Source organism: Notolepis coatsorum (assembly GCF_963971535.1).
Source record: "Notolepis coatsorum genome assembly, chromosome: 16".
NCBI lineage: Eukaryota > Metazoa > Chordata > Actinopteri > Aulopiformes > Paralepididae > Notolepis > Notolepis coatsorum.
Window position 1 is genome coordinate 67,843,304 of NC_140180.1, and position 25,967 is coordinate 67,869,270.

Here is a 25,967-nt window from a genome sequence, read left to right on the forward strand (position 1 = left end):
CGCATCTTTTCACCTGCGCAGCTCGATCTCTCAGTGGCGAGGAGTAACGCGTGGGAGGCTCACGCTGCCCCCGACACTTCCTGATTCTACTGCGCAGGCGCACCAACCGACCTGTAGGAGTCGCTGTCCACAACGCCCGATCCCCACCCATCAGTTTCCCACCCTCTAATACTGCCAATTGTATTAGTACGGACGACCAGCCAAACTGAAAACAATGTGGAGAGCTGGATTCGAACACGCAAACCCAGCGTCTCCACATTGGTGGCGAGTGCCTTGCCCACTACCCCACCTAGCCGCCCAGTACTTTAATTGTCTTTTATACCTATTCTTATGTCTGCAATTTATGCATTGTTTTTTATTTTATTTATTGGTTGTGAATGGAGCTCATACCTATCTCAGCCAGCTTGGTTGGGTCTTCTGACACTATCTCCAACTTGGACATGAAGCTCTTGATTGCTTTGAACGTCTGACAGAGGGAAGAGGGACAACAAACACACAGTGGTGAAAACTATGCCAGGCCGGAGCGGCATATTTACCCACGTGTTACGTCACTTTAGTTTAGTTGGGAAGAATGGGACGACCAGGGTGTCCTTCTCACCTGATCCCTGACATTCTTATCGGGGTCCATGGTGAGCGTGCAGAGGGTGGGCAGGATGCGTGCTGCACTCTCCGTCAGGCTGTAGAAATTGTGTGTGGCGGCGAAGCCCAGCACACCGGCAGAGCGTGAGGCTGGGAACGGGTCCTTGGTGGCCCGTGAGAATGCAGAGATCAGCACACGTTGCCTCGTCTATAGAGATACATGAGAGAGAGGAGAGATCAGCAAGCTGTGCCTTGTCTATAGGGAGAGAGAGGAGAGATACATGGGTGGCGTTCCCCTTGAAGCCATGAAAGGGGACGGGGGGCTCTGCACATTTCAAACTAAACACAATCTTGTGTTTCTTCTTGTGTGTTCTTTACCCCAGCGTTGAGGTAGGGGGCGATCTTGCCCAGGCAGACAGTGGTGTTACAGCGGATGGGCCCCTGCTCGTCTCTGGCCTGCAGCCTGGCAAAGTGACGCATCAGCTCCTGGTTCAAGTTGGTCTCACTCAGCTTGGGAGCCAGCAGCAGCATGGACTGTGAGGATGGACGGATGAGGAGGACAAAAAGGGAAAGAGAGAGGGGTTGGACAAGAAAGAAAGAAAGAAAGAAAGAAAGAAAGAAAGAAAGAAAGAAAGAAAGAAAGAAAGAAAGAAAGAAAGAAAGAAAGAAAGAAAGAAAGAAAGAAAGAAAGAAAGAAAGAAAGAAAGAAAGAAAGAAAGAAAGAAAGAAAGAAAGAAAGGTGATGAGGTGCAGGGTTGGGGGGGGGTGAATAGAGGCGACTCATTATTCTACATCTGTGGTTACACTTGTGTTTACCCATCTATGAAGAGTCAAAATGTCATATACGTCTCATTCACACGGCCACCCTATGGAGTGGGAAGAACCGGATGTAGCCATTCACTTCAATGTTAAAACTTCACTATAAAAATAACAACAAACAAAACAGTCAACACAGCAGGCAAAATACACAATGTTGTTAGAGACTCCGGACTCATGTGAACAGTTTATTTAAATGATTTCCACTCGTCATTTCTATAATTATGATGCTAGAAGAGCCGTTTTTTGAAAGATGTGTGTGTGTTACCTTGACAGTCTGCTCTCTGATGGCAGGGTTGGTATCCGTGAAGCCGTGGACCACGTGAGGGAAGATCTGGGAGTTGACAGCTGCTTCATTCAGATACTGAATAAACTGCTCCATCTGATAGAGAGAGAAAAAGAGATTGCGAAATATTAAGAGACAAAGAGACAGAGAGAACAAGACAGAGAGAACGGGAGAGAGAGAGAAAGGAGAGGCAGAGAGAGAAACATTATTCAGATATAATTTATTTTGCATTGCTTTCCCAACAAGAGCCATCATTCATGCCAATACATTTTTAGTTGAATTTGATTTGAATGTAAAACAGCTGGGCCTGCTCAGCCGCTTATACATGATGCCACAGAGCATGATAGGATGTTAATTGCTTAATTGTATCATGCACACATGTACACCTGTATGGAAGCATCATCATTCCTCATCTTTCTCCACTCATTTATTCAGGTTTTTCCTTTAATTTGTCACCCGTCTGTATATACAGTACACACACACACATATATACTGTACATACACATATACTGTACATAGATACACATATATATATACCTGCTGCAGCAGCCGTATCCTCATGGCTCGGTCCGTAGAGGAAAACATCTTCACTATAACAGGGATGATCTTCTGCTGGTACTCTTCTGCTGACAGGAACTTTCCCACCTGAAATACAGAAAAGAACAAACACATTCATTGGCTTGTTTATATTTCTTTAAACCAATCACAATCCACCTGGGTGGGAACCAGGATGCAGCGATGGTGGCCTTGCAAAATAGTGTCTCAGATAGCGGAAGGGGAGGAGAATCCTGTCTGAAATCGTCGGCCAATGGCAAGCTTATAACCACCGTCTCAGTCCTGTGATGCAGACTAAGTCAGTCAAGGAGTCATTTTTATATTCAGCAGCTGTCTTTTGGAATAGTCTGCCCAGTGAACTGAAAACCATAGACAGTGCCGTTAGATTCAAGTCCAGCCTGAAGACATGGCTCAAAAGGGACTATACCTAGACACTTAGCTTAAGGCACCCTTGCATGTTGTATGAGTCTGTATGTATATAAATGTTAAATGGTATATGTGATGTGTTGTGATGTCACGTTTTGTATGATGCATGTGTTGAGCATCACATTCCCCCACCCCCCTACAAGGACCACAATGGAAATAAGCTCTGAGCTTTTTTGTGTTACATCCTTGGCAGTATATCCCGACTGTGCTCTTCTGTCACATGTTTATTTTTTATATTGTCAAATAAAGTCATTCATTCATTCATTCAACAGCTCTATAACCAAAATGGCTAATATTTGCCCAATGTTGGGAGTCAAGGAGTAGCCCCCCCACTCGACTCCCAGCGGTAGGAGTCAGGAGTATCATGCACCACAATGTTTGACGACATCTCCCTCAACTTTGATACATGTCATGTAATTTTGTATTCCTCCCTCTCATTTAAAATGTTCACCAAAATTGCCTTCTTCCATCTTCGTAATATCGAAAAAATTCGCCACATTTTAACCCTGGCTGATGCTGAAACCCTAATTCATGCTTTTGTCTCATCACGTCTAGACTACTGTAACGCACTTTTTTCAGGCCTACCTAATTCAAGCATAAAAAATCTTCAACTCGTGCAAAATGCAGCTGCACTGATACTAACTAAAACTAGAAAATGTAATCACATCCCACCAGTTTTGTCCGCCTTCCTATTCAGATCTGACTTTAAAGTGCTACTCCTCACCTACAAAATTGTAAATGGGCTTGCACCGCACTATCTATCCGATCTCATCTCGATACTCGTGTGCTCTGCGCTCACAAAATGCGGGGCTTCTATCGATTCCTAGGGTTAAAAAGAAATCCGCCGGCCACAGAGCCTTTTGTCTACCGCGCTCCCTACCTGTGAAACAAATTACCTGCCGTCGTCAGGGGCGCCTGCTCTGTCGAAGCTTTTAAATCCCTGCTTAACTCATTCAGCGCCAAACACGTAATATTACGTGTTTCCTCGCCAACGCTTGAGCGCCAAACACGTAATAATACGCTTTTAGATCCTTTTCCTCTGATCCCCGTTCTAAATCATCATCCGGATCATTCTAGCCGTCCCTGGCTCGTTTGCCGACGTTGGAATTGCAATGCCGATCGATTATCACCAGGTGGCTGTATCGCCTACCTTTGAACTGGAATGGCTTGGTTTTTTATTTTTCTTGGTAAGGGCTCCTCCTCCTGCTTGAACAGATATTCACAGCGATTGGCTCGAAATTCCGTTGCCGAAGCGTATTTCCCATCGCAACGTGTATAGACATATATACACTGGTAATCGAGATGGCGATGCGATCACTTGGAATTATTCTTTTTGGAATACCTTCTGGCTAAGGTAAGGTATATTCTATGTCTATTTTACCGAACCTGAAACATGTTTTTCTAACGATCACAGTTTTGTGTTTTACCGGACGTAAAACATGCTTGTCAAACACGATCACAGTTTTGAGTCAAAACGACCCCCCCCCCCCCCCATGATGATTTAGTGAAGGTACATGTGTGGTATATACCTTTGATTTGGAGTATTTGGAGTTTCAGGGGATCAACCAGAACGGTTTGGGCTTATTGCATATAACGCGTTTTTTCTCACGATCTATGGAAAAAGACTGGATTATCTTGTAAATGTGCGATGTGTAGTGTGTAATAAACTACAAACTACAGTGTGTAGAAACAAACTTTTTTCCATGTTGGACTACAAGTAGTGTCTGTCAAATGAGCCACACCATTGTCTCCACAGCTATAATACAGAACACACACACAGCTCTGCAAACATCATGAAAATGCCCATTTTAAGCTGGCCTGAAGCGGCAGAGATGGGGACAGTTTATGGCGCTGAATGAGTTAAGACCCATCTTTTCTCTCTCTCCTTCAACCTACCCTGATCTCACCTGGTCGGGGACTGACCCATAGATTAATCTGTCTAGTTTAGTTAGGATGTCTAAGCAGACATGGGAGAACCTTTTTAACCTCTAAACCGGTTTTGATTGATTGATTGAACATTTTATTAACAGATTTACAGAATGGGTACAATACAGTACAGCTCAATACACACAATTGTTAAGGGGATGCAGACCAGAGAAAGACTTTCGTCTTGTTTACATCAGGGTCCCCCATGTTCAATTCATCATAACATATATGACATACATGACATACAGATACAGTACTGTTACATCTAGACATTTATGACATACCAAATCTACAAATATACAGTAGTTTATTAGTACAAAAAGAGTCTAAAAAGAGTATACACATTTGAGGGGGAAGAAACTGTACATTGGAGGAGGTGGGGTGGGTGGGGGGTTGGGTAAGCAGGGTGGGGGTGGGGGGGAAACTGTACATTGGAGGGGGTTGGGTTTGGACATTTACAGGGGCCAGTTTCGAGTTGCAGTCTCCTCCCATAGGTGCTCTTTGAGAGTGGTTTTGAAAGTGGGTAGTGATTCGCATTCCTTTACAGCTGTGGGTAGGGCGTTCCACATTGATGTGGCATAATTTGTTAAACGTGTTTAGTCCCTTGTTTGAGCCGAATCTGGGTTTAACATGATTTGTGGAGCTCCCTCTGGTGTTGTAGTCGTGGTATTCACTGACCTTTGGGAAGTATTTTGACATGTACATGGGTACCTGAGTGGTGTAGTGTATCTTGTAGACCAGGCCCATTGCAAGTTGCTGTACTCTGTCGTCTACTCTAAGCCATCCTAGGTTGTCAAAGTGGACAGGGGTGAGGTGGGTTCTAGGAGTAAGGTCAAGCAGTAGTCTGACCAGTTTGTTTTGTGATGTTTGTAATTTTGTTTTTAGCACCTTTGAGGTGCTTTGGTACCATGAGGTTCAAGTTAAAGTTTCTTTATTAGTTGTCATACAAAAATACAGAATACTTTTATATGAAATGCTTTTCTGTTTTGCTCCTGAGAGTGTGCTAGATAAAAATAGATAAGTATAAAATTGAAAGTCAAAAGTATGTAAACAAGTGTAAACAAAAGTGTTCAATATACATATATACAATATACAATGCAGAGTAGAAATGGGATGAGGTACAACTTAGGGTAAGGTGCAATGAGGTATGAGTTGTAGTGCAAATCTCTTTACCAATAAATATAAAGTGTGTTAAAGTGTCTAAAGTGGGTAAAGTGGGTGTTACAGTGAGTTGTTTATTTAAAGTGAGTGTGTATGTGTGGATGTGTGTGCTGTGAGTATTTGATGGTTTGTTACATAGTGTTATTGTCGTTGAGCATCCTGATGGCATGGGGATAGAAGCTCCTTCTGAGTCTCTCTGTGCTGGCCATGAGACTCCGGTATGCGCTAATACTTTCGGCAACCAACATGCCCTTCCGCGTTGCTCTGATTGGCCAGCGTTGGCCAGCGCTCTCCTGCGTGAATACCAGCGTTCTACGCTCGTTTACCCCCGCATGCGCATGAGGCTCCCCCCAGGTGCTAGTTTACACGCTACGCCGCGCATGAGGCTCCCCCAGGTTAACACTTTGATTGCCTAAGGCTAAATTCATGATATACCATAGGTTGCCAGCTCTATTTGTCTATGGAGAAATTCCCCTTCTTTGCAGGGCTATAACTGTTTAAATTCTATTGCTAAATTGCCATTATTAGGGCCCATTCAATGTCCTATATGTATTGTTCAGGGTGTATGAACGTTAAACTTTTTCATTCACATATTCATACTAAAATATGATCTAAAGCAGTGGTCACCAACCTTTTTAAGCCCAAGATCACCTTTTTTTTTTTGGTGAAGGCAAGATCTACCTATTGAAGCGTTGAGAGAAAAAGACAGCCAAGATTGTACTTTAAACTAAATGACTTTTATTTGCCTGTATTCTAATTACATGCAATGCTTTGGTCCAACATTAAAACGTCAAAGTAGAACTATTATGTACTTTCTCAGTCAGTGCTAATTGCAGTCATCTTATGCAGCATCACTTTTCACATCAAAACAAAAGTAGAACTGTAATGTGGACTTTCTCATATTATTAACATTGACAAACATATTTACAATTAGCATTTTATAAAGTAGAACTGTAATGTTTACTTTCTCAGTCAGTGCTAATTGCAGCATCACTTTTCACATCAAAACAAAAGTAGAACTGTAATGTGTACTTTCTCAGTCAGTGCTAAGTGCAGTCAGTGCTAAGTGCAGTCAGTGCTAAGTGCAGCATCATTTTCACATCAAAACAAAAGTAGAACTGTATGTGTACTTTCTCAGTCAGTGCTAAGTGCAGCATCACTTTTCACATCAAAACAACGGTAGAACTGTAATGTGGACTCTCAGGGTAAGATCTAAAACATTTTTTTTTTTTTTTTCATGGAAAGATCTACAGGGACAGTCTCAAAGATCGACCAGTCGATCAAGATCGACGGGTTGGTGACCACTAATCTAAAGTATAAGTATGTTTTCATCTCTTTCTGCAGCTTTCTCCAGAACGTGATTTATAGCCCCAAATGCATTATATTGATGATCAAATACAGTTTGATAGCAATCGGCGCGATCTAAAAAAATCCAACTGGACGGACTTCTGGAAGTTACTACACTTCATCTGATGTTGACCGGATGGGCGAGGGGGCGTTTATAATTCCGTGGGCAGCGTTATACCATTCATCTAATGTGGGTCAAATGTTCATCAGATCAGTTAGTATAGAAGACATTGAAAAATAACGCTGAATCTTACCGTATCTTCCTCGCGCCGTTGGGCGATGAGCGTGGAGTATACATTTTCCTATTATGGGATGTTGGAATACCCGGTCCATTTCCAGGTTGTATAATGGTATATACGTCCAAATCATGTTGTTTATCGAGTTATTGGCAACGGATCGCTATGTATTGTGACGAGCTAGAGTGCCGGGACCTTTACAGAGTGCCCGGAAGTAATATGGGAGAACAGCACATCGTCCAAGTAACTTCCTGTTAGGCAATTGCGCCGATCGGCCACCAGATGGCGCTCTTGAACCGCTAGAGGGTTCAGTGGGGCTTTTTGGTGGGTCTCAGGCCAGCGGATGGGAAATATGAATCCGATCACAGATTTTTGAAATATTGATATCAAAGACGAGTTACAGCGTCTTCGGCAACTTGAGCATGGCGGGGAAGGACGCCTAAACACGTCTTCCGGCAGTTAAAGTGTTAATACGCAACACGATAATCCCCCTGGTTAATAATAATAAATGGGCATCACAGAACACGCCATATTAGCAACGCTGGTTAATAATAATAAGCGGGTATAGCATGATAATACCTAGCTGCATCAGATAATACCTACCTGCATCAATATACGCTGCGCTATATACTATATACTCCAACGCCTAACTAAGCAAGATGGACGCCGGGGGCGATCACTGCTATTCAGCCAACGCAGCCAATTCAGCCGCGCCACAGGCGTGCAAGCCTCGGCAACCAACATGGAATCGCGTCAATATAGAGAGTAGTGTTGTCACGATACTGGAATTTCGACTTCGATACGATACCTTGAAAAGTATCGATACTTTCGATACCAAAAAAAAAATTATAATATTTTTTTTTTTATTATAATAATATATATATATATTTTTAACAAATTTTGCTTTTGTTGCTGGTTGATTCTCCTCAGCTTCTCTCTGGTACTATACGAGAAGATAAATACACTTTTAAAACCCTTTGTTTATCTTTAGATCAGAGAGAGAGAGAGAGAGAAAGAGAGAGTGGCTGCTGGAGATTTTAGGTCTACTGAGCGCACCTTTCTAGTTATGACCCGAAAACAAGGGTACTTGAGAGAGAGAAAGATAGACTTGAGGAAGATACCCACTAATCATCAAAATTCAAAAAAGAGCATTCAAATTCCACAACCACCTAAAAGAAAGCGACCCAGACACACTCCACAACATAGCCCTCACCCACAGAGAGACCCTCGATAGATGCCCACTCAGCCAGATGGTTCTGGGACTCTGCTCACAAACACAAGCAGAGCCACCAGACAGAAACCACACTGGACTAAATCAAATTATAAGAAAACAAAAAGAAAACTATCCGACACATTGGAAAGAAACAACCCAAAACCAGAGCAAATTGAAATGCTATTTGGCCCTAAACAGAGAGTACACAGTGGCAGAATACCTGAGCACTGTGACTGACCCAAAACTAAGAAGATCCTTGACTAGGTACAGACTCAGCGAGCACAGCCTAGCCATTGAGAAAGGCCGCCATAGGCAGACCTGGCTCCCAAGAGAAGACAGACTGTGCACCCACTGCACACAAGATGAGGTGGAAACCGAGCTCCACTTCTTAACAACCTGCCCACTATACCAAGACATCAGAGACATATACTTCCCACAAATTGCAAACACCCAAAGAGACTTTGAAAACATGGACAATAACTCAAAACTCCCATACCTACTGGGAGAAATACAAGAATGTGCAAACACAGCAGCAAGATTTGTGAGCTGCTGTGACAAGAAAAGGACATCCAGCGGAATACAACCACCATAAAGACTGTACAAGAAATTCCGTCTGTAATGTACTGATTTCTTTTGTTTTCTGTTTGATTGTTTTGTTTGGCTTTGGCAATGTAAACGTATGTTTCCCATGTCAATAAAGCCCATTTGAATTGAAAATAGAGAGAGAGAGAGAGAGAGAGAGAGAGAGAGAGAGAGAGAGACTTTTGACTTTTGATGTTCTTTTATTAAAACATGTCAACTAAAAACAGTCAATAGAGACACAAAAATCTCACGGCATCTTCATAAAAACAACACACACACCCACACACTCACCCACACACACACCCACCCACACACTCGCACGCACACACCCACACACACACACCCCTACACACTCCAAAAACCTCCTCCAGCACATAAAAACCACTTGACATTCAAAATCATATGTTCGATATTTTTGACAACACTAAGAGAGAGTAGTGACAAATGCATAATGCCGCGGCGGCAAAACCTATTAATATTACCTATGTGTTGATGGAATCGCGTCAATATAGAGAGAGTAGTGACAAATGCATAATGCCGCAGCGGCAAAACCTATTAATATTACCTATGTGTTGATGGAATTGCGTCAATATAGAGAGAGTAGTGACAAATGCATAATGCCGCGGCGGCAAAACCTATTAATATTACCTATGTGTTGATGGAATCGCGTCAATATAGAGAGAGTAGTGAGGAATGCATAATGCCGCAGCGGCAAAACCTATTAATATTACCTATGTGTTGATATAGAGAGAGTAGTGACGAATGCATAATTTACACTTGTGCCAATTGCGTGCGTTTGTCTAAGTATTATACATCTAAGTACACTCTCTCTCTCTCTCTCTCTCTCTCTCTCTCTCTTTTCAATTCAAATGGGCTTTATTGACATGGGAAACATACGTTTACATTGCCAAAGCCAAACAAAACAATCAAACAGAGAAAACAAAAGAAATCAGTACATTACAGACGGAATTTCTTGTACAGTCTTTATGGTGGTTGTATTCCGCTGGATGTCCTTTTCTTGTCACAGCAGCTCACAAATCTTGCTGCTGTGTTTGCACATTCTTGTATTTCTCCCAGTAGGTATGGGAGTTTTGAGTTATTGTCCATGTTTTCAAAGTCTCTTTGGGTGTTTGCAATTTGTGGGAAGTATATGTCTCTGATGTCTTGGTATAGTGGGCAGGTTGTTAAGAAGTGGAGCTCGGTTTCCACCTCATCTTGTGTGCAGTGGGTGCACAGTCTGTCTTCTCTTGGGAGCCAGGTCTGCCTATGGCGGCCTTTCTCAATGGCTAGGCTGTGCTCGCTGAGTCTTACCTGCTCTGCCCTGAACAATTCTGAGTGGTTTCTCCTGCACCCCGGGGCATATGGCCCAGAGCCATTGTCTTGTATCTCATCCTGTATACATATGCTTGCAGTAGTTCTATCTATTACAATTTTCTTATATACTGTAAATCCTCTAATAGTGGAGGGCATTCAAATAGAGGACGGGCCTCTTATAATGGACGGGGGGTTTGATACATGCAGACAAATACAGGCCGGCTTCCAATACAAGGTCGCAAAAAAAAGTTTTTTTTATTTTTCGTGCCGTGATATAGAATGAGATAAACTCTTGCCAATGCAAATTAAGTGCTGCCTCTCTCTACCGTTCCTGCTACATTCTGACTACATTAACGTTTCCCTACGGTCACTTCGTTGGTGTTAGCTAACGCTGTCATAGCTAGATCTGTGGTGTCGGCTGGACGACGCCGGCTCCGCTTGCAAACGTTACTTAACTTATATGGCGTTGGCAGGCGGGGCCGGCATCGTCCAGTCGACACCACAGATCATGATGGCTATGACAGCGCTAGCCAAAGCTATTGCCACACGGCATGTTATCAACTCGATTCGACTCAGGTAGAGTCGAGAAGGTACCACACTCAAAATTGTCCGTGCGGACCCCGCAACCTATAGACAGTTCCAACTTCAGTGTGAATTACGTTAATCCACCAGTTTCACAATTACTGTTTTGCACTCAATATTTAAATAATGTTAGTCTAAATAAATGTAGACAGACAATGTACATATTTATAAAAAAAATAAAATAAAAATAAAAATAGAATGAAATTAAGGCCTGCCTCTTATATAAGCCTCTCTCTAATAAAGGCCTGGTGCTCTTTGCAGCTGAGGTAAATACAAGACCCGTCCAATATTAGAGGAAATACGGTACTTTGATTCTACTGTCACTGTGTATGCATAATGCACATTACATGTATTTATTGCTCCATCTCCGCCCACTACAAACATGGGAACTTCAGTGGTTCTCAACCTGTGGTACGTGTACCACCGGTGGTACTTGGGCCCCCTGCTGGTGGTACTTAAAATATATTTTTTATTATATATATATATATATATTAGTGCTGTCAAAATTAACGCGTTAACTTTGGAGATTAATTGAAATTATGTACAAAAACTTTAACGCCGTTAACGCAGTTGTTTACTTCCGGCCGCATGTGCAGCCAAACTAAATCGAGCGAGCCGCCTGGTTAGAGGACAGTCACTGGCGCAAAGATGGACAAAGGCGGACTTTTAGGTGGAAAGTTTCAGTTTAAAAAGTTGCCCAACGGCTCGTAGGATAAATCTAAAACAATTTGCGCAATTTGCAAAGCTGAATTTAACTACCATAGGAGTAGTACGTCTTTGGCGTATCGTCTAAAAGCAAAACATGCTGAAGTTCCCTCCACGGGGCATCGCCAATCTACGCTGATGGATATGAGGCGCCATTTGGGACAATAGCCTGATGGGGTGTGGTGCTCGTGGGCTAACTAAACATGCCAGTGAGAAGGTAACCGACTCCTTGGTTATGTGGATAGCAAAAAACTGCCGGCCAATTGACGTAGTTGAAGACGACGGACTGAGAGAGGTTATTCGAGCAGCATCGAGAGATACTTCTTATAATCCACCCTCGAAAGGAACCATAGTGTCAAGAATACACATAGTCCATCAAACGCCCAGGAATTAAAGGAGCAGCAAATTGCACACGGACATAAGCAAGAAGAATCACTCGCCCAGGACATTGCAACAAGATGGAATTCCACCCTGGAGATGGTCAAGCGGATCCGGAGAAACAAATCTCCACTGACCGCTACACTGGCGCAGCAAAAGAGCAAGATTGCCATGGTGACTGAACAGGAGCTTGCCAAACTGCAAAAGCTGGAGGAACTACTTGAACCGTGCAGGTAAATTGTTTCCTTCTTGTTTCTCCCTCCTCTCTCGTGTGTGTGTGTGTGTGTGTTCTCTCTCTCCATGTCTGTGTCCACCTGTGTTTTCTGTGTGTGTATATACAGTATAGATACACACACACATACTGTATAGATACACACACTGTATAGATACATACACACTGTATAGATACACACACACACTGTATAGATACATACACACTGTATAGATACACACACTGTATAGATACACACAGTCACACACTGTATAGATACACACACACTGTATAGATACACACACTGTATAGATACACACAGTCACACACTGTATAGATACACAGTCACACACTGTATAGATACACACACACTGTATAGATACACAGTCACACACTGTATAGATACTCACACACATACTGTATAGATACACACACATATATACTGTATAGATACATACAGTTACACTCACACACACACACACACACCTCAAAGCATCCTCACCTTGAAGAGAGGCGTGAGGACCACGGCGCCGGCATTGCCAAACTCGAAGGCGGTGAGCAGCTGCGGCAGCACCTTGTGCTTACAGAAGTCTTCTGGGAAGGAATCCAGGTTCTCGCTCAGGTCCTGGAAGAACTGCTGCTTCTCCGCTGGGTCCTTGATCTGGATGGACACGCGCACACACACACAAAGAAAGAAAAAAGGATGGATGGACAGACAACCCCGCCCCCGCCCCACACACAAAGACACAAAGACAGATGGACGGACAGACAAGCACAAACAAAGATGAAAATATAAATACAGATGCCTCACTGTGTGCGCTTCTCTATGTGTGTGTGTGTGTCCGTGTGTGTGTGTATATTTAAATGTGTGTGTGTGCGTGTGTATAAACACCTGAATCTCCTCCAGGAAGAGGTTACTCTCTACGAAGCTGTTGCTCAGGAAGCCTCCGGTAGCTCTGCAGTTCTGCAGGAAGCGGGCCGGGTTGGGCCGAGCGCGAGGGTTGGCTCCCACCAGCTCACAGTAGTGCGGAACCAGAGCCTTGGGGATCTACAGGCACCAAAGAGAGAGGAGGGGGGGGTCAACATTATAATCCCTCCCATTTATCTGTGCTGAGATTGGGGTGGGGGAAATCAAGGGGGGGAAATCAAGAAAGAAATTTGAGAATCGAGATTCTATCTTTCAGTCTCAAGTGCTAAGATGAGCCAAGCAGAAAGACCATACAATTTCTGTATCATAAAGGTTATCTATACATCTATGTTAAAATACATATTCTATCTTTGTACAGCTTGACTGGTTCAGTATGCCCAGACAACTAGGCTACAGTGTGTGTGTCTCTTTAAGGCACTCCAAGGTGCCAAAGTCATCCTCTCTCTGGCCAGACATACATTAATACACAATTGAAAGACGTAACACTAGACATTCAGATATGACTGAAAAGTAAACAAAGTCTGCCCAAAGGAGAACCAGCCTTGGCTAGGCGGTGTTGTTCGCCATGTCCCTAACTGGAATGCTAAACAACCTTGCTAAAAAAAGGAAAAGATTAGGTCAAAAGTCATCCTCTCTCTCCACACCTCGGAGTCCTTAAAAGGAACAGTCGAATATGTATGATATTTCAACACAGATCTATAATGACATGATAATATTGCCACGACAGTACCCTTAAAAGTACAGAGTTCGGTACCCAACCCTACTCCCAACAGACCAGATACTTCCAATAGTCATAACCACAGCTTGAGTGAACTACATCAAATGTGTAGATGTGAAGATGCCACGGAGAGGTGGTTAACAGGGACAGAATACTTCTCCAAAGGAAGGCGTATTGGATACACTTCCTTGGTACTTCATTCCCAATGGGAGTGCACCGCTGTGAAGGAAGGGTGCGCTGCATTTACAACACAAGACAAAATGAGACCAACACGGCATGTTAATAACTAATAATAATTTGATCTTGTGATCATGGGAAGCCAACATTTTTATTGAAACTCAATGAATCGCCCGCGCTAGTTGAGGGTGTCTATAATTGACCCGACCTGGGTCTTTTGATTGTTGAATTGTCCGAGTGGTGAAGAAGGGCGTCTTGCCCAATACATTGTGGCAATATGTAACGTTAATTAAAATGTTGAATTGGAGTGCTGTCCTAGTCTCTTTTTATGACCTATGTTTACCAAGCTATAACTAAATCAAAATGTCTGTTGTGAACAGGGTCTATGGCCTTGGGCTCATCTCTTTATGATTGCAGTATTGAGCAAGGGAGATGAGTCATGATAGTATGTTATATAGACATTGATATAGCTATAGATATAGGCATAGACATAGATAGATAGATAGATAGATAGATAGATAGATAGATAGATAGATAGATAGATAGATAGATAGATAGATAGATAGATAGATAGATAGATAGAGCATTATTTCAGCTCTACTGGACCATAATACAACTTTTTTCCAGTCTTTGTTTAAGTCTTGAAGTGAAAATAAATGTGTTCAGTTTGTCACCACAGATAAATGTGTTATTAACCATCCAGCCAATTATTAAACACTTTACTAACTATTATAAAGCCCAGCTCAAAAACTGCTCATCTGGCTGCTCAGACCATGTCTCAGGGTTGTGGGGGCCAGGTCAGATCACGCTTAATTGACAGCTCCCGTTCAGCTCAAGTGTCATTTTTCCATTCAATAACTAAAACATTTAGCTATAAACTACCAAATCTATCAAATGGGTCCTACTTGGTAAGAAAACTTGACAAATGTATAGGGCTGTACCGAATGTAATTTAACATTCGAAGCTTCTATTGAAGTATTCGAACGAAGCTTTGAATGTCTATTAAAAAAAATCCATACAAAAATATAAATATATATATATTTTTTTATATTTTTTAAATATATATATATATATATTTTTACTAAATCCTCAATTTGAATAAAGTATTTTTCTTTTATTAAATCAACTTTCTTGATCAGTTTCGTCAACATAAATAATCCAATAATGGCACGGTTGGTATGAAAGTGATGGTGACGTCTTATAGTATAATATTAGTGTAGCCTAATCTTTAACTGCAACTGTGAAGAAAACCCCCATTGGTTTAAACAGATTGAATAGATTTTTTTTTTAAATAAAATTTGAATGTTGATTTCGAATGTCAACATTATGATAGAAGCTTCGAAGCATTCGGTACAGCCCTACAAATTTACTAACTATCAAACTAGGTTGGACCACCCAAATCTGTGTTTTTATTTAACTATATCCTGGAGTATGGCACTAATCTAGTTAGCATTTTCTATTAAAATACATGAAATGGTTAGCATTTCATTATAGCAAAGCATTAGCTTTGCTATGCTACACTTGTCTTTTGAGCTACTATCAATATCAACTCTGGGAGAACCACGCTAATGCACTCTAGTTTCTATATAGTATTAGGGGAGCAGTTATGATAATGATGGCTCCAGAGTGTCATGGAGCCATGGTTTCAGGCCCTGCCACTAACTCAAATCAGTAGATAGTTTACAGTCTTTTCACATTTTTTCAGCAACTATTTTCTAAGGGGGCTTTCACACCAGCCATTCGGGGTCGAATCAGAGCACGATCGCATCAAAATAATGTGTGATGAGAACGCTCCGCCCCATCACTGGGGACCCTGATTCGCTCCAAACCAGGACCGCTGGAATAGGTGGTCTCGGGTGCGAACCAGCGTCCCCGACGACGGAACGGGGCGTGGTGTGCAAGCTAACTGTAATGCTTTCATGCTTGCTTGAATTTTGGGCAGATAAAAACATACAGCAACAACTGGACAATACCCACAAAAACGATATTTATGGGCAATTTGGCGAGTTCAGACCTCAACCAAACAAGCATGTTGAGCCTCAAAGCTCAGTGGATGATGAAAACTTCGAGATGAAGCCTTGTTACAAGCCCAGACAAAGCCACTTATTCTGAGATGATAATTAATGTATCTGGATAACCAATGCACGGATTTTGTCGAGGCAGGTAGCGTTATTTCGGGAAAATTGATATCTATAGTCTGGTGTATTTTTCGTCCACGAAAAATGGAGGCTGTAATAATTATTATTGCTCGAGAGTCTCTATGAATAATAATAATCAGAGCCTCCATTTTTCATGGACGAAAAATACACCAGACTATATGTAAAGGCAATCATACGAACCGCAGTTGCCTTGAGGCTCCAGGTAATGCGTTGTTAGTCCGACACTCTCCGAATTGCAATCCAAAAAGAAAAGATGACGCTGGTCCAATGTACTTTCAAAACAAATGGGGTTTATTGGGAAGCGAGTCACAACAGCCCCAATAGCTGCCTACCACTATAAAACAAACAAAAAGGGTTATGTACATGAACTTAAACTGTCAATCAAATGCGATATCAATTTCCCCGAAATAACGCTACCTGCTCGACAAAATCTGTTCATTGGTTATCCAGATACAGATGAATTAGCATCTTAGAATAACAAATAACACGTAAAAGACAAACACAACATCCAATTTGGCTTTTCTCCAGCGCGACCAGCACGTCTTTCGTTGGATTGGCATGTCTAATAATGCTGTTATTAGAAAATGTGTGTGCATGGGTACAACAGATCAGTCAACAATGTCGAGCTAAAAGTGAAGAAGATGAGGCTTCAATATCTTTTCCGTGGTTTGATGCAGTGGACAGCATAATCGGCCAAAAACAACCAGTGATCCCTCCGTTGTTTAATCACTACCCACAGTAATGTGGCCGGTTAGCCCATCCAAAGCAAGGGAGCCCAACATTTTGACTAGTTGTGTTCAACGGGACTATAGCGATCAAGTATATATGCATATTATCTTTTACGTTGTTCGATATATGTTTTGTCTATCTGTCTGTAATCTATGTGGTTAGCGCGCGGCATGGCCATAATGTTTTTAGTGTAGGAAAAGTATCCAAAATCCCGCCTGTATCTAATCCATCGTGTAGGTTTAGCTGGTACATTACTTCCCGAGGTACAGCGAAAATGTCCCGTGTAACTGTTTTGGTTAATTCAGAAATATAGACTATAGAGAGTTGCTCTCCTCAATAGACCTGTCGCTAAACCACGCCCCAAAATAGAATTTGTCCAATCATATCGCAGCAAAAATCCTCGCTGCAGAAACCTCGGTCAACTCGGTTTGTGGGCTGTATCAAACCAGACGGCTGTGATCGAAACCACTGTGAAGAGTTCAGTTTGATAATATATTATTATCTACCTAATATCTGATGGTGAAACGCTGTGCGTGGGGTACCTGTAATTCGGACACCAGGTACCCTGAAAGACTGGATGGAGGAGTATATTTCATACCTTTTCCGAAGCCCAAAAGACAACTCGACAAATGCAAGCGATGGATTCTGCTGTGTCGTCGACCACATACACAACTGAACGTGAAGACCATTACCAAGGACACTTATGTTTGCTCAAAGGTAAGGTCAATTCATAAAGACATAATATTTGACGGCATGTATTAGAAACGTAGACCAAACTATTAGTTTGCTAATATTTGACTTTGACTGCCAACTAGGTAGCGTATATCCGGGCTCTCGTGTCTGCTCCGAAAAGACACAGACCCTACCTCTCGAATGACAACCTTGTTAGCTTTCTGCATCATAACGTTAGCCTTATGTATCATAACATAAGCTTTCTGCATCATAACGTTAGCTTTCTGCATCATAACGTTCGCTTTCTGTATCATAACGTTAGCTTTCTGTATCATAATGTTAGCTTATACTCTGGACTGGATTGATAGCAGGGCTAATACTAGTAGAGCCAGCTAGTTCCTCATCTCATCAGCAACGTTACCGCAAGCCAGGTGCATAACAGTGGAAATGATGATGATGAGGACAGTTATAGTTATAGATGTAATGTAGTGACCACCATTGATAGTATAAAGAACTGGCTAACAGACAACAGAATACTAATAACATGAATACTACTACATGCACTAAGAATGCTCGATGCACTTCAGATGCCATAGTGCCACTTGAAACCAGTAACAACAGGGACAACGATGTAAATACCGGTAAGTCCTGGACTTTGAGCTGCATTTTATGTATGAAAGATGCTCCATAAATGAACTATTATTATTATCTGTCTATGCTTAGCTAATACTCAGCTTTTTGTGTTTTTTTCACAGAATGAGGTGTGCTGGAGATGTTACTGCCCTCACAGAGTCACAGGTCAACCCAAGACAGGACATGAGTGACAATGAAAGAGGTCTGATTCGTGTTTTTGGACTAAAGTGAGCATCATGGAATGTGTGCAGCTTTACAATCATGTCATTGATGAACTGAATAAATGAACTGAATAATATCCCTCTCTCCTCATTCACCTCTCCCCCTCATCCCGCTCTCCTCATTCACCTCTCCCCCTCATCCACTCTCACCTTATCCATCACCCCTCTCTCCTTATCCATCACCCCTCTCTCCTCCCCTCTTACACCAGATGAGGAGTGTGGAGCAGGCTCCCCCAATGGAAGGTGGACATTACTAGAAAGCTAAACAGAATGCTAATAGGAATGTTAGAGGTTCTAGAGGGCTCTGCTATGACATCATCACCAACGTTCCAGAATGATCGGGCAGAACTAAGGTTCTAGAATGTACTGCCATGACATCATCACACACGTTCCAGAATGTTCGGGCGGCACTAATTTTCTAGAATGTTCCTAACAATAGGTCCGTGGGTGAATTATGTACCATTACAATCACTACAGTACTGTATTAAGTTTCAAAAGTAAAAGTACAGTACATATTCTATAGGGTGTTCTTGTATTTCAGTGCATTCAACCCTCGATATATTGACCTGAAGGTTGTTAAAGTGGTCCAGTTATGCTGCTTATGCTGTGTCCCTCAGATTGCTGGTTTAAAATGTTAAAGTACTTAATCTTCATCAACAGTAGCTGATATTGCAAATGTCAACAGACCAGGCTATTAATCCATAATGGAGGTACTAGAAGAAAGGTTACAGGGTAACCAAAATCAACATGTTTCTCCTTCCAAGGGTCATCAATAATCACAGCAAATGTTGTGACTATGACTAACTAACGGGTCAGGAGATTGACAATGTACATCCAGCGATAACATTTTAATTAGATTTGTGAACTATGGGTCTGCATCAAAATAATGTGTGATGAGAACGCTCCGCCCCATCACTGGGGACCCTGATTCGCTCCAAACCAGGACCGCTGGAATAGGTGGTCTCGGGTGCGAACCAGCGTCCCCGACGACGGAACGGGGCGTGGTGTGCAAGCTAACTGTAATGCTTTCATGCTTGCTTGAATTTTGGGCAGATAAAAACATACAGCAACAACTGGACAATACCCACAAAAACGATATTTATGGGCAATTTGGCGAGTTCAGACCTCAACCAAACAAGCATGTTGAGCCTCACGGCTCAGTGGATGATGAAAACTTCCGAGATGAAGCCTTGTTACAAGCCCAGACAAAGCCACTTATTCCGAGATGATAATTAATGTATCTGGATAACCAATGCACGGATTTTGTCGAGGCAGGTAGCGTTATTTCGGGAAAATTGATATCTATAGTCTGGTGTACTGGGGTTGGGACAAAATCAATTTTAAGCCTCGTCACAGAATTCATTTGGCTACAAGAATATAATGTTAAATTACCATAGATGTATCACAACAACACATGATATTGTTCGCTATTCCAGTTTATATCGTACATCCATTTGTGTAACTGTAAATCCATGTACCGGTATATTTATTGTATATATTAAAAATAGTGGCTATTTATGTACACTTTAGTTGTGGGTTTTCTTTTCTAATCAGAGTGATCCATCTTGAGAATGTGTTGTATATGCATTTATTTATATTTATATTAAATATAACTTATACTTAGTGTTATAAGAAAAGCTATGTCCTGTACCCATATACTGTGATTTACAGGTATTTTGGTAAATGGTAAATGGCTGTATTTATATAGCACTTTTATCCAAAGCGCTTTACAATTTGTTTCTCACATCTTACCCATTCACACACCGATGGTGGAGGCAACCATGCAAGGTGCCAACCTGCTCATCAGTGTCTTGCTCAAGGACACTTCGACACGCTGCCCGGGAGGAGCGAGAATCAAACCGGGAACCTCCTGATTACCATACGACTGCTCTACTCCCAAGCCACTGTCGCCCCCTATTAGGTCTATTTTATTATTAGGTATTTTTACTTTGGTCTCTATCACTATACATTTATAGTTAGTGTAATCAATCATTTGACCTGATGTACACTAGAATGTGCAGCATACCATTCTCTGACGTCTCACCCCTTTATGGAGGAGGATTGTTGGCAAGTGACAGCTCTCACCTTTTTCCTCATTCTAGTGACTAGTGACACAACTGTCGGGTCTAGCTCGTATACTGCGTTGGACCACTAGCCTTAAACTAAATGTATCAGCAATAGTAGTAATCATGGATTATCGTCATAGTTCTTGTAATCTTCAATCAAGTCAACTGTAAGTAATGCTCGAGACGTTATCTATAGCTAATGCTTGCATCACCATGGAGGTCTAAGGTAAATGTGTATCTCATGAACATACTTTTCCACTGCATATTGTAACCCTCTGTCTGCTTCTAGATGAAATATTTGTGTTATCTTTAAAAAACATGTCCATTACCTGCTGTGGTAAATCTCCCGCGGCCTAGCCCCTTTCGTGACTGTGAAGCAAGGCTTGCATCACAGTCAGGAAAGGGGCTGCCTGCGGCCATTGTCAACGAGAGTCATTCACGGTCGGCTTTGTTTGTCCGAAGTTTCAAAGGGGGCGTGGTTTAGCGACAGGTCTATTGTGCCTGGGAGCAAACCAAGACTGCAGTGTGTACGCAAACCAGAGGGGGGAGAGGGAGGGGGGGTTCGGCGGTTCGCACTCGAGGACGGACCGAGGACGGAGCGGAGCACCCGTTCCTAATGAGAAGACACCCTGACATGCATAATGTGTTTAGAAACAAATCTCTGGATTTGCAAACTTTAACCTTAATATTAGCCAAGGTAGATCCACATGGGCATGTGTGCTCTTTTTCAGCAACGCCCTGCTTCACACTCAGTTCCACACATTCCCACCCAGTACAACCGCAGTCTGACAGTTGGCTACTGAGTAGCTTCACTGGAGCAGTGCCTTGCTCCTACTACTACAACAGCGTGAAATCAAGTATGAGCTACATGCAAGGTATACTACTGTGTAGTAAGATGTTGAAGTGTTGTACTGTGTTGTGATGATGTTGTACCTTTCCCAGGGAGCGTAGGGAGGAGGCGCGAGCCAGCGGCCCATTGAACACCTCCCAGATCAGGCAGCCCAGGCTCCACACCTCCCCTGCCCTGGATGACAGACAACACACAAAACCAAACAGTTAAAATCTAAATGTATGGGAAGACTTGAATACACACAGATGTAATATACAGTATACTGTTCAGTTTTGTCCAATCTCTCACCATTTCTCTCCGGTGGCGTTGCTGGTGATCTCTGGTGGGTCGTACTTCTCCATGTCGGGGTACACGGCCTTGGGCACAGGCAGTGAGGCTCCACTGGGGTCGCCCGCCTCAGAGACCACATGCTCCAGTGCACCTAGCTTCCACTCACCGGCCCGGTCCACAAACACCGCCCACATACCCAGGTTGTTATGGAGCAGGTGGCAGTCGTTGACCAGAAAGCTCACAGCTTTCTGCAGAGAGAGAGAGGGGGAGGAACAGAGGGAAAGAGACAGAGAGAGAGAGAGAGAGAGAGAGAGAGAGAGAGAGAGAGAGAGAGAATGAGTAAATTCTAAGTAAGTAAAAAAGAGGGTATGTACATGTACATTACAGTAAAGGTGAGAAAGAGACAAATAAATAATGGGGTGAGTGGGGAGGGGTGGGTATGATTGACAGAGAAAGAGACAGATGAAATGACATAGCTAGCAACAGAACAGCCCAGTTCCTCATACATGGATAAGTGAATTAACTGGAGAAGACTGTTGACGGTTTGACATGAACCCTGGATGTTCCATTCCTTAAAGCTCCTTTACCGTTCCTTAAAGTTCCTATTTTCATTTCCCTCCAGGGTTCCCACAGACATTGCAAAATTAAATTCAAGGACTTTCTCAAAAAAATAAAATAAAAAGGATACAGTTCACTTTTAAGTGCTGTTTTTTTCTCACTTTTTCTCCCCTTTTTCTATTTTTTCTCCCATCCCAATTTAATTGTGCCAATTCTCCCCTCCCGTCTTGAACGTTGCTCGCATATGCCCACCACTGGCCGGTTGTAGGGAGGATAGAAGCCTTGCATCACGTGTCCCCTCCGATACACGAGGAGGCAGCCCGTCACATCTTTTCACCTGCCAGCACGGACTCTCATTGGCGAGGTGTAATGTGTGGGAGGCTCACACTACCCCCGCCATTTCCTGTCTCTGCTGTGCAGGCGTCCCCCAACCGACCCGTAGGAGTCGCTGTCCACAACGTCCAGATTACCACCCATCGACTTCCACCCGCTAACTCTGCCAATTGAGTTAGTATGACGGCCGGCCCAAGCCGGAGGCAACGCCGACAGCCGGATTCGAACCCGGTGTCTCTTGCGTTGGTGAGGAGCGCAATGTCCGCTGCGCCACCCAGCCGCCTGTTAAGTGCTGTTTTCTATAGAAAAAAAGGAAAATTTTATCGGATCCAATATTTATGGCTCAAAGCCAATCTCCGACAATAAGCAATACCTTAATTCAAAAAAAAAATTATAAATAAAATAAATTCAATTTTTGATTCAGTACAATTCTATCATGGATGAACAAAAACCCTTAATGTGGTTGGTCGATTTGAATTTCAAGGACTTTCCAAGCACCTTGCCCAGGCCGTGATCTCTTTTTTGTGTGTCAAAAACAAGCACTAAGCACTTTAAGGACCTTGTGCGAGCCCTCCCCCCCTCCCTCCCCTGTCCTACCCAATCCTACAAATACACAACAGAAAACATAGAACATACAAACACATATCTCTCTCACTCATCCTTCCTTCTCATTGTCCTAGTGTCTTTAGCTTGGCTATGTAACCAATAAAAGGGCCCCATACTATTTCAAACTTTTCACTAGACCCCCTTAGGTTGTATTTAATTTTCTCCAGATTTAAAAAGAACATGAGATCTTTGAGCCATAGGGATGCTTTGGGGGCTGCTGGTGATTTCCACTCTAGCAAGATCCTTCTGTGTGCTAGTAGGGATGCAAAGGCAATTCTATTAGAGCCATATGAAATCCCTTTTATTTTTTTCCAAATTCCATTTTATTTTCTTCCAAATTCCGTTTTTTCCGTTTTAATATTTCAGAGTTCTGTATTTTGCTTTGTACGCTAATTTTACCATCAGAAATAGTGTCTAATAAGTGGGAATGAATAAATGTCCACAATTTAATAAGATATAACAGTCCATTTAATAGGGCTGTCTTAAATACTTCGAAGCTTTGTTCGATGGGCATGGGATTCGAATATGAAAATAAAATAAAAAATAAAAAGGTATATATATTTTTTGCAAAATCAACTCTGCCTCTCTTTGTTAACTACAACAAGCAATGCTGTTTGTTATTTAAGACGAGGTCGGACTTGGCACTGACAGATTTGTGTTCATTGTGCTGCTTTTATAAAGCCTCAAATGACGGCTTACAATATTTCATGAAAGCAAAGTGTTTTGTTTGTCTAAGATTTAAAAAGGTTTAAACTTTACAGCACTGACAAAGTTGAACAAAGTGCTGTACAAGTCCCACAAAATAAAATAAAAAAGTATAAAAAAAAAAAAAAAAATGTAATTAATTGTTTTTTTATAGTTGATTCCATTTTTATTGCTCAATTCCGCGATTCCGTCCGCGATTCCATATGGCTCTAAATTCTATCTATTGTTCTTCTCCTAACCCTTTGATGATCCGGTCTTGATAAGACTCCAAAGATGGCTATTTCTGCACTGGGAGTTAGCTCCATGTCAAAGGCCTCAGCGAGGTGTTTGAAAATAGCTGTCCAGAAGCTGTGTAGGCGGGGACAAGAGCAAAACATGTGCGTCATATTTGCTGGGGACATGTGACATCTATTACAAGTCTGTAATATTGGGATATATTTTGGAGAGTTTAGAGTTTGTGAAGTAGATGCGATGGACCACCTTAAATTGCATCAAATTGAGCCTGGAACAAGATGTACTATAATTTACTCTGGCCAATACTCTATTCCAAATATCCTTATCTATAGCATCACCCCATTCCTTTTCCCAATCCTCTTTGATTTGATCAAGAAATGTTTCTGGGGGGGGCAGGTGGCGCACGGAGATTACGTCCGTCACCAACACCGGGAGACACTGGATTCGCCTGTTCGAATCCAGCTCCCGGCGTTGCTATCACCTTGGCTGGCCTCTCACACTGATACAATTGGCTGTATCAGGGGGTGGGAAAGCTGAAGGGTGGGTCCTGGGCGTTGTGGACAGCGACCCCTACAGTTCGGTCGGGGCGCCTGCTCAGCAAGGGTTGGAACTAAGGAGAGATAGTGTGGCCTCCCACACGCTACACTCTCCCCGGTGAGAACCTGCACGGCCAGGTTGGCCTGCCCCAGGCTGCACATGCGTCGGAGGAAAGCATGTGACAGTCTCCGGTCTCCCGGACCAACAGTAGGGGAAAGTATGCAACAACCAGGAAGGGTGTGATGGGAGAAAAAAAAATCGGGAAAAAGGAGGGGAAGAAAGATAATTAAAAAAAAAAAATTCTGTGTAAATCCTTGATATAAGACCTTTTTGATTTGTGGGGATGTACAGAATTGTGTCAATTACTGAGTTGGAGATATTAGGGAAGGAGGTATTATGTTGTTTAACCCAGTTTCGAAATTGAAAGTATCGGAATAAATGAGATCTCGGGAGGCCAACATTTTCACACAGATCGCTAAAACTACAGAAAACCTTATTGGTGTATAGGTCCCTCACTCTAACTAGGCCTGACCTTTGCCAGGTCAGAGGCGCGCCTGAATTGAAGCCATATTTTCAAAGTGGATACAACAATTGGGTTTCTTGGAAATTTGGTCGGCCGGATTGGCAATTCAGATGAGAGCAGAGTGAGGTAGAATGACAGGATGTTTTTGTATCATTGTATCCTATATGTAGGGCTGTCACTAACGATTATTTTGTTATCGATTAATCTGTTGATTATTTTATCGATTAACTCATTCACGGCCACTAGCTTTCGCCATCTGCACTGTTTGGCACCAGCGTTAATGACCATTTTAGCTATGTTTGCAGACCCATCGTGTGTTCTGTATTATAGCTATGGAGACAATAGTATGGCTCATTTTACAGGCATTGTTCTTAGTCCATTACTGACTATCAGCTAATTTCTACACACTTTTTTTTTCTTTTCTCGAAGCTTCGAATTAAAATCGAAGCTCGGCCCCGAAGCTTCGATTGCCAAAAAAAGCTTTGAAGGTCAGCCCTATCCGGAATAATCTTTTTCCATAGATCGCGAGATAGGATGCATTATATGCAATAAGCCCGAATCGTTCTGGTTGATTCCCTGAAACCCCAAATACTCACAAATCAAAAAGGTATACAACATGTACAAATGTTACCTTCACAAAATGGGCAAAAATCCAATCGTTAGTTTATGTCCGGTAAAGTAAGCCACTGTGATCGTTACAGAAACATGTTTCAGGTTCGGTAAAATAGACA

The 25,967-nt window shown here is 42.4% G+C and overlaps 1 protein-coding gene across 1 annotated transcript in view; it reads right to left on the reverse strand.

Annotated features, from left to right (window-relative positions):
* Positions 1 to 25,967, reverse strand: part of scyl1 (SCY1-like, kinase-like 1) — a 49,272-nt gene that overhangs the window by 17,758 nt on the left and 5,547 nt on the right. The window contains exons 4-12 of the mRNA XM_084331922.1: positions 21,759 to 21,988; positions 21,554 to 21,644; positions 13,210 to 13,365; positions 12,820 to 12,978; positions 2,219 to 2,326; positions 1,664 to 1,777; positions 958 to 1,113; positions 599 to 787; positions 391 to 466 (exon numbers count right to left, since the gene is read on the reverse strand). Coding sequence (XP_084188048.1) covers positions 391 to 466; positions 599 to 787; positions 958 to 1,113; positions 1,664 to 1,777; positions 2,219 to 2,326; positions 12,820 to 12,978; positions 13,210 to 13,365; positions 21,554 to 21,644; positions 21,759 to 21,988 — 1,279 coding nt within the window. The remainder of the gene's footprint in view (positions 1 to 390; positions 467 to 598; positions 788 to 957; positions 1,114 to 1,663; positions 1,778 to 2,218; positions 2,327 to 12,819; positions 12,979 to 13,209; positions 13,366 to 21,553; positions 21,645 to 21,758; positions 21,989 to 25,967) is intronic.